Source organism: Magallana gigas, chromosome 7, assembly GCF_963853765.1.
Source record: "Magallana gigas chromosome 7, xbMagGiga1.1, whole genome shotgun sequence".
In the NCBI taxonomy this organism is placed as follows: domain Eukaryota; kingdom Metazoa; phylum Mollusca; class Bivalvia; order Ostreida; family Ostreidae; genus Magallana; species Magallana gigas.
In genome coordinates, this window is record NC_088859.1 from 17,789,853 (window position 1) to 17,804,828 (window position 14,976).

The 14,976-nt window shown below is 32.5% G+C and overlaps 2 protein-coding genes across 2 annotated transcripts; one reads left to right on the plus strand and one right to left on the minus strand.

Annotated features, from left to right (window-relative positions):
• Nucleotides 1-276: 276 nt before the first annotated feature.
• Nucleotides 277-8,339, minus strand: LOC105322209 (uncharacterized). The gene is made up of 20 exons (XM_011420792.4): nucleotides 8,158-8,339; nucleotides 7,239-7,346; nucleotides 6,927-6,999; nucleotides 6,776-6,827; nucleotides 6,422-6,529; nucleotides 6,144-6,192; nucleotides 5,885-5,943; nucleotides 5,730-5,765; nucleotides 5,574-5,626; nucleotides 5,428-5,488; nucleotides 5,100-5,171; nucleotides 4,863-4,919; nucleotides 4,218-4,408; nucleotides 3,883-3,928; nucleotides 3,335-3,400; nucleotides 2,926-2,985; nucleotides 2,577-2,659; nucleotides 2,418-2,484; nucleotides 2,259-2,283; nucleotides 277-1,643 (listed from the first exon to the last, which is right to left on the minus strand). Exons 1-20 carry the CDS (start codon nucleotides 8,192-8,194, stop codon nucleotides 1,609-1,611), a joined length of 1,338 nt encoding a protein of 445 aa, XP_011419094.3. The 5' UTR covers nucleotides 8,195-8,339; the 3' UTR covers nucleotides 277-1,608.
• On the plus strand, nucleotides 8,340-14,792 carry LOC105322218 (galactokinase). The gene is made up of 7 exons (XM_011420805.4): nucleotides 8,340-8,555; nucleotides 8,890-9,079; nucleotides 9,798-10,056; nucleotides 10,804-10,985; nucleotides 11,980-12,130; nucleotides 12,773-12,935; nucleotides 14,328-14,792. The coding sequence occupies exons 1-7, from the start codon at nucleotides 8,382-8,384 to the stop codon at nucleotides 14,400-14,402; spliced, it is 1,194 nt and encodes a 397-aa protein (XP_011419107.3). The 5' UTR covers nucleotides 8,340-8,381; the 3' UTR covers nucleotides 14,403-14,792.
• The last annotated feature ends 184 nt before the right edge of the window (nucleotides 14,793-14,976 follow it).

The window sequence follows — 14,976 nt, forward strand, 5'->3', positions numbered from 1 at the left end:
CGGTGATGTAAATTTTTGGACCACTCGAAAAAAAATTACTCTTTCAATAAATAAATTCGAAAAATTCGTTGTGTGCCTCAATATTTCAATTTTAATAGCCCCTTTTCAATTTTTCTTGAGATTAGTACATTTTGTACCTAATTTGTTTAAATTTTTCTTATTGTGGATGAAAAATAGTACAGCTTGCAGATTTACATTTTTATCGTAAAGTTAAGTTTATTCCATGAAATATAATTACGTGAACTTTCTGAACAAATGAAAATAACGTGTCATAGATATACTAACATACTTTATTGATTCATTAATAATTGGAAACATAACCCCTTAACAAAGAAATAATTCAAAAAATATAAAAATATGGAAAATACATAGTGAACACCTCGGTGAAATAAACAAAAAATAAAACATACATACAAAGGTAGTACTACATGTAATGTAGATTCAGACATAAATATTTGGAAGATCTGTGGAAATAAGATTACAGTTTGTTCTAATTCAAATAAATGCATTGTATAGAATAATAAGATTTTATCAAAGTAGATAAAACACGGAATGAATATTAAGCTGATATTTTAATATTTTAAATTATGATGATTTATATTTATAATGTCACCCGTTAGCCAGGCTACGTGTGAACATTGCAACGAATGATTTCTATTTCATATGGAGTATGATCTACTGTGTAGGAAACTAATCTATCTAATATAATTATCATTTATAATATGAGTGGGCAAATCATTAAAATGTCTAATAAATTACACAATTCAAAGCATCCAGAGAGATAATCGGATGGTATACTTACTATATACATGTACTACAGTAATATCTAAATGAGCCAAAAACGCTCGTTTTTTATTAAATTCTAGATTTGTTAATCATACTTTTCGATTTTTTTTCTTGAATAGGAGAAATGAACAGAAGTGCTATAAACTTAAATGTACATATATATATGAAATCAACTGCATGTCAATTATGAGCTAGCGAGGAGAAGAAATACAATGTATTTAAAATTTAGTTACATTTAACTTGTTCTTTGATTCATGTTACAGTGCAGTAAAATACGAAGGACCACTAAAGCCATGAACAACTTTGGAAGTAGTATCTTACCAAAATTAACATCACAAAGTACAGTTTAAAATGCATGAAAATGTCTATTCAAGCCAATGGCCATGATAGCAATGTAGCAACATATGAATATTGATATAACAGAATTCATAAATACTTTATAGTACATTGATGACTGCAGAAGGTCTATCATATTAAAAAAAAAAGTTTTTCGGAAATGTCTTTGTTTTCCTGGTAATATTCCACTCGCAACCTTATTAATTTATAGTTCATAAAGCCCCATATTTCTTCAAATTTGATATCCATAAAGTGGTAAATAAATGTACAGTTAACTAACAATGAAAATATGCATTCACTGATAAAAAAATCACTAACTTTAATAAATAATTGCAATAACAAATGTAAAATAAAATCAATCTAATAACTGGTAAAGATATAAATTTATGCAAGAAAAAAGTAACCATAACCAATGAAAAAATAAATAGTAACAAAAATGTAAATTCTAAATCTGATCTTGGAGGGAAGCATCTTTGAATGTTTTGTTCACAACAGCAAATGTGTTCTTTCAAATCCTTGAGCTAAAAATTAAAATATATTAAATATAAATGTAGATGAAATAATTTGCAATTCTTAGCATGAACATATTCTGAATCAACAGTTTATCAATAAGCTCCATTATCGTTATAAAATACTGTCACAACAGAATTTCAAATGTGAGCAATAATATTTATTCAAGATTTTACTCTCGTAAAAAAAATCAAAAACTTTCTACTCTCATCTTTTACAAGGGCAACTGAAATGGCTTTCTGATGCATATCATACCAGTCATTATTCATACATATAACAATATTCTGAGGAACTAGCTAAAGGAATATGGGTTATCTTTTTTTTTTTTCGGGAGGTCCAATGTCTGTTAACTATTTGTCAGTTAACTGTGTGAAATTTATCTTTGCAAATTCCAGGACCAGATGTCTACTAGCCCCACTGCCAGATCCTCAGAGCACACAGGTTCCTGGTTTTTCATATTTTTCTCATACATGTAGGTAGGTGGTATATTTTTTTATTATGAGAAAAATATGTCACGTCAGATGCCTGAGGCTTAGCATCACATACATGAACTGAGTACTGATTGTTCAAGCTTAATAAGAAAATAGATATGAAACAAAGTACAACAAGAAATAAACTAAACTTACCAATGCCACATAATGCAAATCGAGCCTATAAACGAAACAAAAAAATATAATAAATATTTTAAACAAGGATTCTAAGCTGACTCAAAACACAGAATATACATGTAATTTACTTGATAATTTTTAGTATTTAAATTATTAAATTCAAAAAATTTATCTTACCTCTTCATTGGTTCGCATTTCAAAAACGTAACAATTGAACTTTTTAGCGAGACTGCACGTGGTTTCTCTGCATATAGAACAAAAAGCAAACATTTCATCAAGTTGTGAGAACTTTCTACTTGGACACATAAAACAAAAACATGATTTATTTGATCTTACCCTGCAATGTATGCTATGTATTTAAGTTGATCAGTTCTCCGTCCACAAGCTGAAATTTCTGTATAGGAATGTTCTAGTAAATTCTGTAATGTATAATATCAAATGCAAAATCAAGCTACCAGTCAATATTTATCTTGCACCAAACATTTTTCTTAAACTTACATATGGAAAATTGAAATATCATGTAGTTGACTACTCCCCCCCCCCCATTCTTAAAAAATTATAGCAGATGTGCAAGCACTTTGGATGAGTTTAGCCTCCCCCCCCCTTCTCAAATATGCCTGTTTAATGTATTATTACATTACCAAGACTGTTAGATGAACATTATATAACTGGTTTTATATCATACCTTCTCTTCCTTGGTGTCAATGACCAAAACTTCCTTTTCAGTTAGCTCCATCTTTACAGCCTGTCAGATGATAAAAATTTGTAATACATATACATCTAATTTAATTTAAAATCATATCAAGAATTTCAAATGTAGTGCATCTCTTAAATCGTACCGGCTTGGGACCAATTCTTGCCAAGTACCAATTCTTGCCAGTGAATTGTTACGTACCAGTAATCTTTGTACCAGTATATAATTTTGCGTGTTGATAAAATGGCATAACAATGCACTGATGAGAATTGGAACTTCGTGGGAACTGGTCTTACGCCAGTACAGGTAATAAGACTGTTCAAAAGAACATAAATATAAATGGAGTTTGCTTATTCTATTTTACAATAATAAAAAAATATACTAATTTAGTAGTCTTTACCACTCTCTGGGTATGGTTCCTTAAAACTCCCAAAACAGAATCTTCAATCCTGACCACTCGTCCGTCCTAAAAATCAAAATATCATATGATAAATAGAGGATATCTATATTTATAGTATTTTTTGAATTAATATTTGCTTTATCCAACAAGTTGAAATGGTATATATATATTCACGGCGCTTGCCTATGGAATTTATACATCATATTAATTCGTTGGATAAAGCAAAATATTTAATGTAAAATCACACAATTATAGATGTTCTATTTATCTAATATGATTGATTTATATCATAAAGCTTTTGAGACAGCCCTTGAAGTGACACAAATTGATTATTTTTAGCCTAATCAATGTTGCAATGTTGTGTTATGCAGTTATTATGACCTTGCTCAATACAATATATTACAGCATGATTTTGGATATAAATATAGCAGTTTTAATGTAAATTAAGATTCACTGAAATAGACCTTGAAATACTTTTTTGGGGTCTAAAAATTTGTTTCATTTGTTCATCAGTTGTATATTGTATACGATGTATTCTTTTAACTTACAAGGCCAAGAGTAACATATCCAAGATAGTGAGCATCATATGTTGCACTGAAAGAAAAAATAAATAATTTTTTGGAATGTAATAATGTGCTTTAATTCATAAATATTTGTTGACCCTCAATACTAATGAATATTGTTGTCTGGTGAAAATCAAATGCAAAATGAAATAAGAAACATGCCCAAAAATTGTAATGGTAGAGCCATTGTCCATGAATGCACATATTCTTGAAATCATGGATTTATACACAAAGTCCACCAAAAAATGATGCCCACAAAAATGAATGAAACTGCTAGGTCTTCAGACCTTGATATTGACCTTTGAATCATTTCCACTCACCCTCCCTCTGATCCATGAACTGGGATTTCCTCAGCCTCCTCCTCGTTCAGAATGGTGTGTGGTGGTTTCTTGTAGTCGTTGCTGTTGTCCTTTTTCACCTGTATCAGTTCCTCGGCTGTAGTGATGTCAACATCGGCATCCTCTATCAGGTGTTGTATAGGCTTGTACAAATTACACTGGCTATCAAATCCCTGTGTAAAGAGAAAACAAAAAGCATATAGAGGCATGAGATAAACTGAGTGAAAGAAGTGAAGCAGATCTAGAGAGAGAGAGAAAGAGTGAGAGCTAGAATGAGAGAGAAAATTAAGCACCGATACTTTCACATTAGTTTGATTCATATAGACTTTGATATCATGTATGTAATACAATGTATTGAGATTTATAATGTTGACTGTTAGAACTTTTCTATGTGAAAACTACTTGGTAATTTTTAAACCATAACCTTGATTAAGGTATGTAAAATATTTTATATCTACATCAATCTTCTTAATAAATTTTTTTTATCTTATAATAGTATGTAATGTTAAATATCAGTCATTAATTGATTAAGTTGGACAGTACACTGCTACAAAATCTTGATTATTCATCATAGATATGTTGTGATTTGGCTTCATTTAACATTTCTTCATTTCTTTAAATGCTTACCTTAACAACATGAATATGAACTGGAAGACCTTTATACTTTTGTAAAATGTTGTGTACCTGTAAAATTAAGCAATAAATTAGAAATGCATAACACCCCACCCCCCCCCCCCCCCAAAAAAAAAACCCAAAAAAACAAAAAAAAACCAACAAATGCTTAGTTTTCATAAATGTACCAACAAATTAAACTTATATCAGTCAAATTCTAACACGTAAGAAAATTATTCAAACAAAACTTACAACAGACATCTTGTTTCCTCTCAGTGCCTCTCCATAGAGCTCATCTATAACATCTCCAGCATGAATCTTGTCCTATAAAAAATTAAGATTGAATTCTAAAATTGAAACTACCAGGTAGATATTTTTAAACAGGTAAAGGTAACAACGAATTGCTTCACAATAATAATGAGGATAAATTAAGGGGATTATAGTGGAGATGTGAAGTCCACATCATCAGTCAGCAGTAAATGCAGACTTGTTTAGCAATTAATTTTGGTTATCCTACAATATAACCAGATTAACCATACAGTTTTTAAAGAATTTACATACCCAGGTATATGTAACTTACATTTTCTTCTGCTACACTGCCTGGTTCTACAGCTTTCACCAAAAGAAAGCCATTAATGTATCTATTAATAAAGGAAACAATCAAAAATAATCATCACTGATATTATGTAAACGCCTGGTAAAAGTACATAAATTATATTAACTTACTGGACATGAAGGCCAAGATTATCACATGGAACCAGTTCATATTGCTTATAGATCTAAAAGTGAAAGGAAGAAAAAAGAAAATTTAACTTTATTGAATGAAATGATAAACTTCTGAAAGTTTCAAATGACCCAGACTTTTAATCAATCATTGCTCACAGGTAAATTCCATGTTTTGTCCAAGAAACTTGCATTCTGAAAAAAAAAAAACCAAAAACATTTTAGTTCAGTTATTTAAAACAAACCACAGTATACATATTTTCAAATTGGCTTTTTAGATAACAATATATTCCAGATACTAATACATAACTTACATGAACTCGCAGCTGGAAGTGTGCCTCGGTCAGCTCAAACAAGAGTGACTGCAGAATTTCTGACAAAATCAAAGTTTAAAAGAAAGTGTACTCTTAAATCCATTTTAAACACAATCAAAATCACTATAATACTACTTTTTCAATGATATCTCGAAGTCATAAATGAAGGTCTTAAAAAACTTGTTTATAAGTTACAAAACCACAAATTACAAGTTAATTAATATATCAACTGGCTCTCAAAATCCTTTCAAAGCCATACCTGCCAAGATTTCATTGCCAAGAATGCTGTCGTTCTCATAATACACCTCCTGTACATGTCCAAATAAGACAATATTTATATGCTAGCTGGTACTTAAAAGATCTAATGTAAACATAATCAAAACAATATGAAGACAATAATAGCACTGACAAGAAATGAAAATCATTCAATTCAATTTAATAATCAATTTAACTTCCATGTTGTTACGTTAGATAATTTTTGCACCAGTAAAAAGTGGTTTGCAAATTTATATATCTGGTTATTTAAGTGTGACTTACCGTTGCTAATTGTCTGTTTTTGGCGATAATTTGTACTGGCACAGTCAGAACTTTTTTCATCAAGGCCGATCTGATAAATAGACGACCTCGACCCAAATCAAGTGTGACCTACAAAAAAAGTTATTTTAGCTGTGTATCACTTACACTTGGAAAGATATGTTGGTTTTCTTTATCTTCTGCTAAGGAAGTAACTAAAGAGTAATGGAAGTATGTATGCATGCACAGAAGGGAATGAAGTACTGGTAGTGATTGTGTGAACAAAAGAGGGAAGAAAGTTAGAATTTCTACATTTATTGTACATCTTTTACCAAAGTGTTATTTAATGTTAAATGAAGAGGAACTTTCAGAACCAACCTTTTTTGATTCTTTGACAGTGTCGATGACCATTGACAGTATGGGATTGCATCTTCAATGTAATATAATACAAAAAATTTGTTAGACTTCATAAGACAATTTTTTCTTTACTTTTTAAAATAGTTGAATATGAAACAAGACCGATTTTTACCTTTCTTTGGAAAACGATGGTATTTTTGCCACCCATGGCCAGAAATAGTCACTTTTGTCAAACCATTTGGATTCTGTTGGTAAAAAAAGATCAATAATTGAGTGTTGGATATTCATATACATCTATTAAAACTGGCGAATATGGATTGATTATAGTGTGAAATGAATAAATTTAAACATCTGTTTTGCATTACAATATTTCAGCATTCTTAGATTTTATTATTTATTATGCAGAAAAGTAATTGAATTTTATAATAGTTTTATCCACCCTTGCAATTGATTCGATTGAATATTCCATTTCCTGTATACTTGCTTTTGATTCCTTTTTGGAAAATTTCCTCTAAAACACAGCACAATTTGGCTAAGTTTTCATTGTCGTCAGTGACAACTATATCATTTGTCCTAAATTCCAAAACAAATCCTGAAAAAATTGAAGAACAAATATTGTCTGTTTAATATGTTATCATCAAATTACAGACAGAATTGCTTAATTTATTTCTATACTCTGTACCAAGATACCCTGTATTCACATTTGGCTTAATTGCTTGATATTTATAAATACCTCAGGGTTAAAACAATGTTCATTCAAAAGTATGAAAAATTTCCAAGATTTTTCGGTTGAAATGTCCCTGTTAGCTTATCAGGTTTCAATACAATGCTAAAAAACGTAATGTCTACGGGGATTTTGTACTGCAGCAAGCCCAGATGACAACGTTGAAAAATTGCGCTATGTATTCCGAGTGTATTCCGAATGGAGAAAAGATGTAAACATTCCCCATTATAATTCTCCGTTAGGAATCTGTTTTCGTTCCTGTGAATTTTACCAAGTGAAAGATGATAATGTGTCAATGAAATTATCTTGGAAATTATCCCTTTCAAATAGCTATTTCAATTGCACTTCTTTCATGAGTATGTGTATTTTTATTAAAAATGTGCTGCACAAATATCTTGGGACAGACTATAACATCAGCATGTGCATGATAAGAAGAATGTAGCATTTGAGCAAACCCTGCATATTAAAATACACACATTTTCATGCTTAAGTCTTCTGGTTATACATGGAACAAAATTATAATGCATGCATGAACGTTGCATAGAAACGCATTACTTGGTAAAAATAACCTGAAATCCATGAATCTGGCTGACAAAACCAACCAAGCATGATATGATGATAATAAGCTTGTTCATTCATCATATGGCACAATAAGAAGTGAAAATGCATTTATACATACCCTTCAATTTTTTTAGCAAAGGGTCGCTGACTGACATAATTGCAAACTATAAGAAATGATTGAAAATATGGCAATATGCATCGTTGCAAGACGAAAATCAAAATCGGATATTGAAGATGTAATTAAAATACAAAATGAACAATGTAGCATATAAAGTTCCGAATTCAATAAATCGTAACATATTTTTGGACACGCCTGTATACTTCGTCACATTGCTCGAAATCATGGAGGTCGAAGGATCCACAAAGATACCCGCTGTATCAGAGCTGGTCTCTAAAGCCAAGGCAGCTTTTGTTAACAAATTTGGATGTGAAGCCCAATGTGCTGCCTACGGTCCTGGGAGAGTTAACCTCATTGGAGAACACACCGACTACAACGAAGGCTTTGTTTTCCCCATGGTCTGTTGATCACGTCTCGTGTAATGCTTTTGTTTGCAACACAAAATTTTTAACGTTAGACAACACAATATTCTAACACTGCCAATCGATTCTTTTAATAGTTTATGTATGAGTTGTTACATAAATATATTTTTATTCAGTTTTGGGGTATCGATAAATATTATATTTTTGTAATGGAACGTTACATCATGCAATATAACTGCTACCGTGTCTATTTACTCGAAAATGATTGGTCGGATTGCACACACCTCAAAATGTACAGTGTAGAGCAAAAATTACTATTTATATCTTCTTGTGAGCAAAGTACAAAATCGAGAAATATATTTAATTTCAGGCCCTACCACAGGTGACTGTAGTTGTAGGGAAAAAGTCTGAGGGAAACGTGTGCCGAGTTCTAACCCTTGCAGAATCAGTGGATGAACCTAAGTACGTGGAATTCCCTGTACCTTCAGCGGAAACTCCACTAAAACCAGGCTCTCCCAAGTGGGCCAACTACGTGAAAGGGGTCGTTGCAAATTACATAGGTATGGTATAGTTGTGTACTTGCATATTCAAAACATTTAAATAGATCTAACTCAGTCTCATCTGTTTTATATTGAGTTACAATCATGTTTATTACCCCAGTGTAAAACTTAAGGTTTAATTGAATGGCTAAAGTTTTTTAAAATATGAAGATTTTAAGTTTAATTGTAAACCAACTTTTATATGTGTGCGAAAAATTTGTGGGAGGTTCATGAGGGCCTTGTCGTCATGAATATTTCTTGCAGCAAACCAGTTGTTGTAACATGGTTGTCATAACAATAGAGGTATGGATAAGGCTTGGTCGCAAATTTTAGTCGTCCCAAACCAGTTTATCGGAAGTAAATCACAAAATAAAGTCATTGCGAATATGTATGTATAGCTTATTAAGTAAAGGCACTTTTTCATTTCAAAAATACCTGAAAACTTGATATCTTATTTTTTCAAAGGCATTTTACATTTATGTCTCATATCTATTATTCAGTATGCAAGAATGATAATTATTATTTAATTTTTTTGACCAAACAACTCAAAATATAAATTGTGTCGGACAGATATATTGTTTATTAACTTTATTGCAATTTAAATTGAGGTATCCCCTTTTCATTACGGCAATAACCTATGTCCTGATACAGTAGTTCTTGAGAAACATTACATATTTTGGGGGCGTTATTTTTTACATATTAAAAATTTATTTTAAACAAATTACTGATTTTTTTTAAGGGTCAGTTGTCCCCTTTGATGCTGTGGTGGTATCTTCAGTGCCACTAGGTGGTGGGGTGTCCAGCTCTGCCTCCCTGGAGGTGGCTACCTACACATTTCTGGACGCCCTTACAAACGGAGGAGCAGATGTGTCCAAAAAGGACAAGGCTCTAGCTTGCCAGAAAGCCGAGCATGAATACGCGGGGATGCCCTGTGGAATTATGGACCAGTTTATCTCTGTTATGGGCCAGGAAGGTCATGCCCTTCTTATAGATTGCAGGTAAAGAATACAATTTAATTCTTACTGCTGTTAAATAGATAGTGCCATATACAAAATACACCAGTACATGTATCTAATACTGTACGTACAGTACTGATCAGACCCAACCTAACACCAGAGTAAACCCCAACTAAACCACGGGTTTAGTTTCTGGGTTTACTTTGGGTTTACTTTTTGAAAATTTGGGTCCACTCGGGGTTTACTTTTTTGGTCAACTGTAAGCACTGAAGTGTGAAGCTGACCTGTCTTTTATCTTACCATCTTATGTCTGTATTTCCTGCCCCTTGTTTATTCCGAATACACATGTAGTGTCTGCTTTCAGGGGTATACTTCTGATCGGGGTTTACTCTCTGTATCCAATCTGGGTTTACTTTGGGTTTACTCTGGGTCCACTCTAGTAAACCCAGAAAGTAAACTCAGGGTTTAGTTAGGGTTTACTTTCTGTGAGGTTGGGTCTGATCGGTACTGTATCATTATGATGGTCAAAAGTGTTGGTTTGGTGTGGGATTTAAGAAACTGATGCATGATCTAAGGTGCTATTTTAGTTCTTTTCTTTTCTCTTGATGAATATTTTGGAAATATACCATTGAGTAAATGCATACATGTGTACTATAAGAAAGTGTGAAATTATTATGTTCAAGGGATCTTTAATGGTTCTTGCAGGTAAATGGATTTGAGGCAATTAAAGCAACATACACATTTTGTGTGTTTATTATTTATAGGTATTTACAAATTGCAATATTTCAGGTCAATGGAGGGTAAACTAGTTCCAATGAATGACCCAAATGTGGTTGTCTTGGTAACAAATTCAAATGTCAAGCATGAATTAACAGGATCAGAATACCCAACACGTAAGAAGCAGTGTGAAGTGGCAGCAAAAGTCATGGGCAAGAAAAGCCTAAGGGAGGCATCTATGAAAGATTTAGAAGGTACTTAAATTTTTGTTTTATGACCCCATAATTCTGTGTAATCATTTAAATTCGTGGGGGCCAATTTTTCTGGATTATGACTTTTTTGCCTATTCGTGGGGATGTAATTTCGTGGATGCCATTGGTTACTGTTTCAGCAACAAAGATAACTCTTTCTAAAATTGTTTTCGTTGAGTATTTAAATTCGTGGGGGAATACCACAAAAATTGAGCCACCATGAATTCTAATGATTCCACAGATTATAATAAGAGTGGAGTACATGGCTCAGTGGTTATGGGTGTTAGGCCAGTAACCGAAAGGTCGCTGGTTCAAACCCCGCTGTGGTTACTTGATGCTGTATGTTGTGCACTTAGACAAGGCATTTTATCTCATTGTCTCAGTCCACCAAGCTGAAATTGGGTACCGGCTTATGCTGGGGGTTAACCTGCGATGAACTGGTGTCCCATCCAAGGGGAGTCAATGACTCTCATCCGCTTCATGCCCTCATGGCATGGAGAAGGAATTAACTTTAATATATGGTTGATTTCAGGGGATTCATCATTTTTTGGTCTTTTTGTCTCCCTGTCTTGAATTGTTGAGGTCAAAGGGTACATGTAAAGTTCAAGGTTAGGCACCAGTTCAAGGTCAATCATCAAGTCAGGGTCAATATGCTCATAATTGCAAAACCTAGCTGGTTATTATTCAACCATCACTAGCTTGACCATTCTTTGAAGCACAGTGATATTTACATTTACAATATACAAGATATGACTGAATCTGTACCTAGTTCTTTGAATTAACTATTGACTGTAGAATTTCATTTAAAATGTATTTATAATCTTTTCTTAATTATATACATGTATATGTTTTCATATTACCTGATGATTTAGTATTTTTTAGGGACATCTAAATTAATGAATTTAAGATACAGCAATAATAAATACTTTAAAAATATGGGTTCTTGCAAGTCGTCGTTTCAAAATGCCTTGTTTTAATTATTTTCATTATTTATTAGAATTTAAAGAAAAACTGGATGATGTGATGTATAGGAGAGCGCGCCATGTCATTGGTGAAATCATTCGAACAGAGGAAGCAGCAAAATGCCTCGAGCAGGGAGATTACACAAGATTTGGCAAACTAATGGTGGAGAGTCACAATGCTTTAAGGTATATCACTCAAATCAGAACTGTGTGTTTGTTTAAACAATGTTAATAATTAAGTAATGTACAAAATGTTACTGTTGCATAGTTGATTTACAGGGAAGTTAAACTTTACGTATATTGGTAGTTAATAGGGAAGTTTATGTTTTAATAGTTAACAATAGAGTTTAAACTTTATACCGGTATTTAGTTATCAGGGAAGTTAAAAGCCAAAGAAGTTAATTTCATGACAAAGTTCTGGAGTAATGTAGATAATAAGGAATTTTTCTTATTGCTTAACAGATTTTTAAAAATACCCATACTACGTCCGATACAGGTTACTGCACAATGAACTAAAATTATGGAGATAAAGTGTATATTTTACTTAAGATAGCAGGAACACATTTTATCAATTGATTGAATTCGAACCAGCTAACTTTGAGCTAATATTGAAATGGCCAAAATTCACAGTATTTTCTCGCATGCATTTTGGGATAGATACATCCAAAAAAAAGATAGGAAAACTGTGTTCCAGCTCCAAATTTATTTATTTCAAAATTTGAAAAAGAGGCCTTAAGAGGGGGTGTTTCCATGCCTAAAGTGCCTGTATATTTTCTCAAGGCAGTGAGCATTTGATCCATTTTTAACCATTAAAGACAATTGTTTCAGGGATGACTATGAAGTCTCCTGCCCAGAGCTGGATGAGTTGGTTGTGGCCGCCATGGAGGCAGAGGGGGTGTTTGGGTCCAGGATGACTGGGGGTGGATTTGGGGGGTGCACGGTCACCCTTCTGAAGAAGGAGGCAGTGGAGAAGGCCATTCAACACATACAGGTAAGTCCCTAGAGAGTTAATTATCTCACATACTTTGTGTATTTCAAGACTTGAATGAGCTGACAAGAAGCATCACAAAGGAAAAATATTTAAAGAGTTTCAAGACTTGAATTAATTATACCGTTGATGTGGGGAAGTTATGTTATACGCAGCAATGTTAAGGCGTCCCGATGCTAAAATATGGCTTGAAAAAGATATTATTTGAATCATCGCAAAACTACTTTGACCGGGGGTATTTCTTAAAATCTATGTTACATTTATTGACACCGATGTTAAACATTATATTTGATGCATTTTTGTGACGTCATATGTACTTTGTAATCACGTGACGGGCGAATCCTAATATTGCAAATGATCTATTTAAATCGCATTGGCGCAGGTGATTGACATTAAATCATACATATTTTTAGGAAAAATCCTTTGTTAAGTCATATACTTTGAAGTTCTTGCTTGGGAAAGAAACAGATATTTTGTTTATGGAAGATATTGTTGAAACATTCCACAAAATCATCAAAATAATGCACATTTTTACTAATCAAAAGCGATTTACAAAAAATTGGGGTAAATGCTTAGGTTTCCCAAGCACGATTCACATTGGTACTTATATTCTCTACCAATTTTACGTAAAATATTCTAAAATTGTGTTGATCTTTCACCTGCGCCAAGCTGGTTTTACATGCATTAAAATTTCTTCATTCGTTTGTTTACACGTAACAGGGAGAGTCTCCAAACCACTAGTTTATAAATAGTCTTTTACTTAAAACGAAGCTTTAAAACTGCCGACTATTTGATACGGGTTTTTAATATGAATGAATTCTGTACGTCTAGCATTAACAGCAGCATCTATGTAAAGGAAATGTGCGGTATTATACTGGTTTGATATAATTCACTTTAAACGTTAAGATACATTCCCTGAGAAATATCGACAGGAATGCAGATCGTGACGTCAAAGTTAATTATGACGTCATATCGTATGAAGTACTACATATCTACATATCGCTGTAAAATCCATCGGGAAGCCTTAACATGCCTGCGTACGATAAAGATGAATATGTATAGCCAATCAAAAAGGAAGTTGCAACTAGAATTAAATTATATGGGTAAGAATACTGTATTCATGGTATTATTCAGAATATTTTGTAACTTTTCCTTTGGTTAACAGAAAATACTAAATGTTCTAATTAAAATAAGTGTATACCACTTCATTGAAATGATCGATGCACCTTCTTGCAGGGAATCAGCCTGTTTACGGACATTTTCAGCGAAATATATCAAATCACTCTTATACAGTTAAAAACAAGTAGATGCATATAACATTCTCTAAAAAATTTTCTAAATTGAAAGAAATGCTACAGTCACATGATAATGTAAAATCTCTTCTTTTTTTGACAGAAGCGTTACAGTCAGACAGCAACATTCTACGTGTGTCCCCCAGCTGCAGGGGCAGCGCCATTATCACTGTCTTGAGGTTATTTAACCATAGGACAAAAACTTTGTGTTAATTGTGCCGTAGAAATTCAGGTGTTCGCTGCTTCCTTACCATGATTTATTTAACATAAACATGTCTACCTACTATACCAATTTTATTTTTGGAAATGAAATTATAAAATGATATTTCAAATTTTTTGTTGGAATCATTTTTTTATTCATTGGGGTCAATATTCATAAGTAGTTAAAAATTTTCCTGGTTCATGGGGATGTCATTTCGTGGGTATAGCGTGATCGGAGCAATTTTTATAAATATTAAACAAAATCTTGTGATACATATGTGGGGATATAAATTTGTTTGAAGTATGTGGGTTACCCATGAAAGCCACAAACGATGATTCCACAGTATACCAAATGAGGTTTTTTTTTTACAACAAACAAAATATTTAACTTTACAAATTTATTTTGTAGTTATACTCAAGCTATGGTTTTTTTTACAATTGTTTAACATGATTTATGGGCTTATTTGTTTACATTTACTTGTATATTTGCTTTGTGTAACTTTCTTTTAATGAATAGTATTTGAAATGAATTTATTATTTCGTGAAATTAC

What these genes read in the sequence shown, in the direction of transcription:
- LOC105322209 (XM_011420792.4), bottom strand. Translation starts at nt 8,194, where the DNA reads ATGTCAGTCAGCGACCCTTTGCTAAAAAAATTGAAGG. An exon ending in CCATCGTTTTCCAAAGAAAG is followed by an intron (nt 6,828 to 6,926) that starts GTAAAAATCGGT and finishes ATTACATTGAAG; the next exon opens with ATGCAATCCCATACTGTCAA. An exon ending in TTCATATTCATGTTGTTAAG is followed by an intron (nt 4,409 to 4,862) that starts GTAAGCATTTAA and finishes CTCTTTACACAG; the next exon opens with GGATTTGATAGCCAGTGTAA.
- LOC105322218 (XM_011420805.4), top strand. Translation starts at nt 8,382, where the DNA reads ATGGAGGTCGAAGGATCCACAAAGATACCCGCTGTATCAGAGCTGGTC. An exon ending in GGTCGTTGCAAATTACATAG is followed by an intron (nt 9,080 to 9,797) that starts GTATGGTATAGT and finishes ATTTTTTTTAAG; the next exon opens with GGTCAGTTGTCCCCTTTGAT. An exon ending in AGGCCATTCAACACATACAG is followed by an intron (nt 12,936 to 14,327) that starts GTAAGTCCCTAG and finishes TTTTTTTGACAG; the next exon opens with AAGCGTTACAGTCAGACAGC.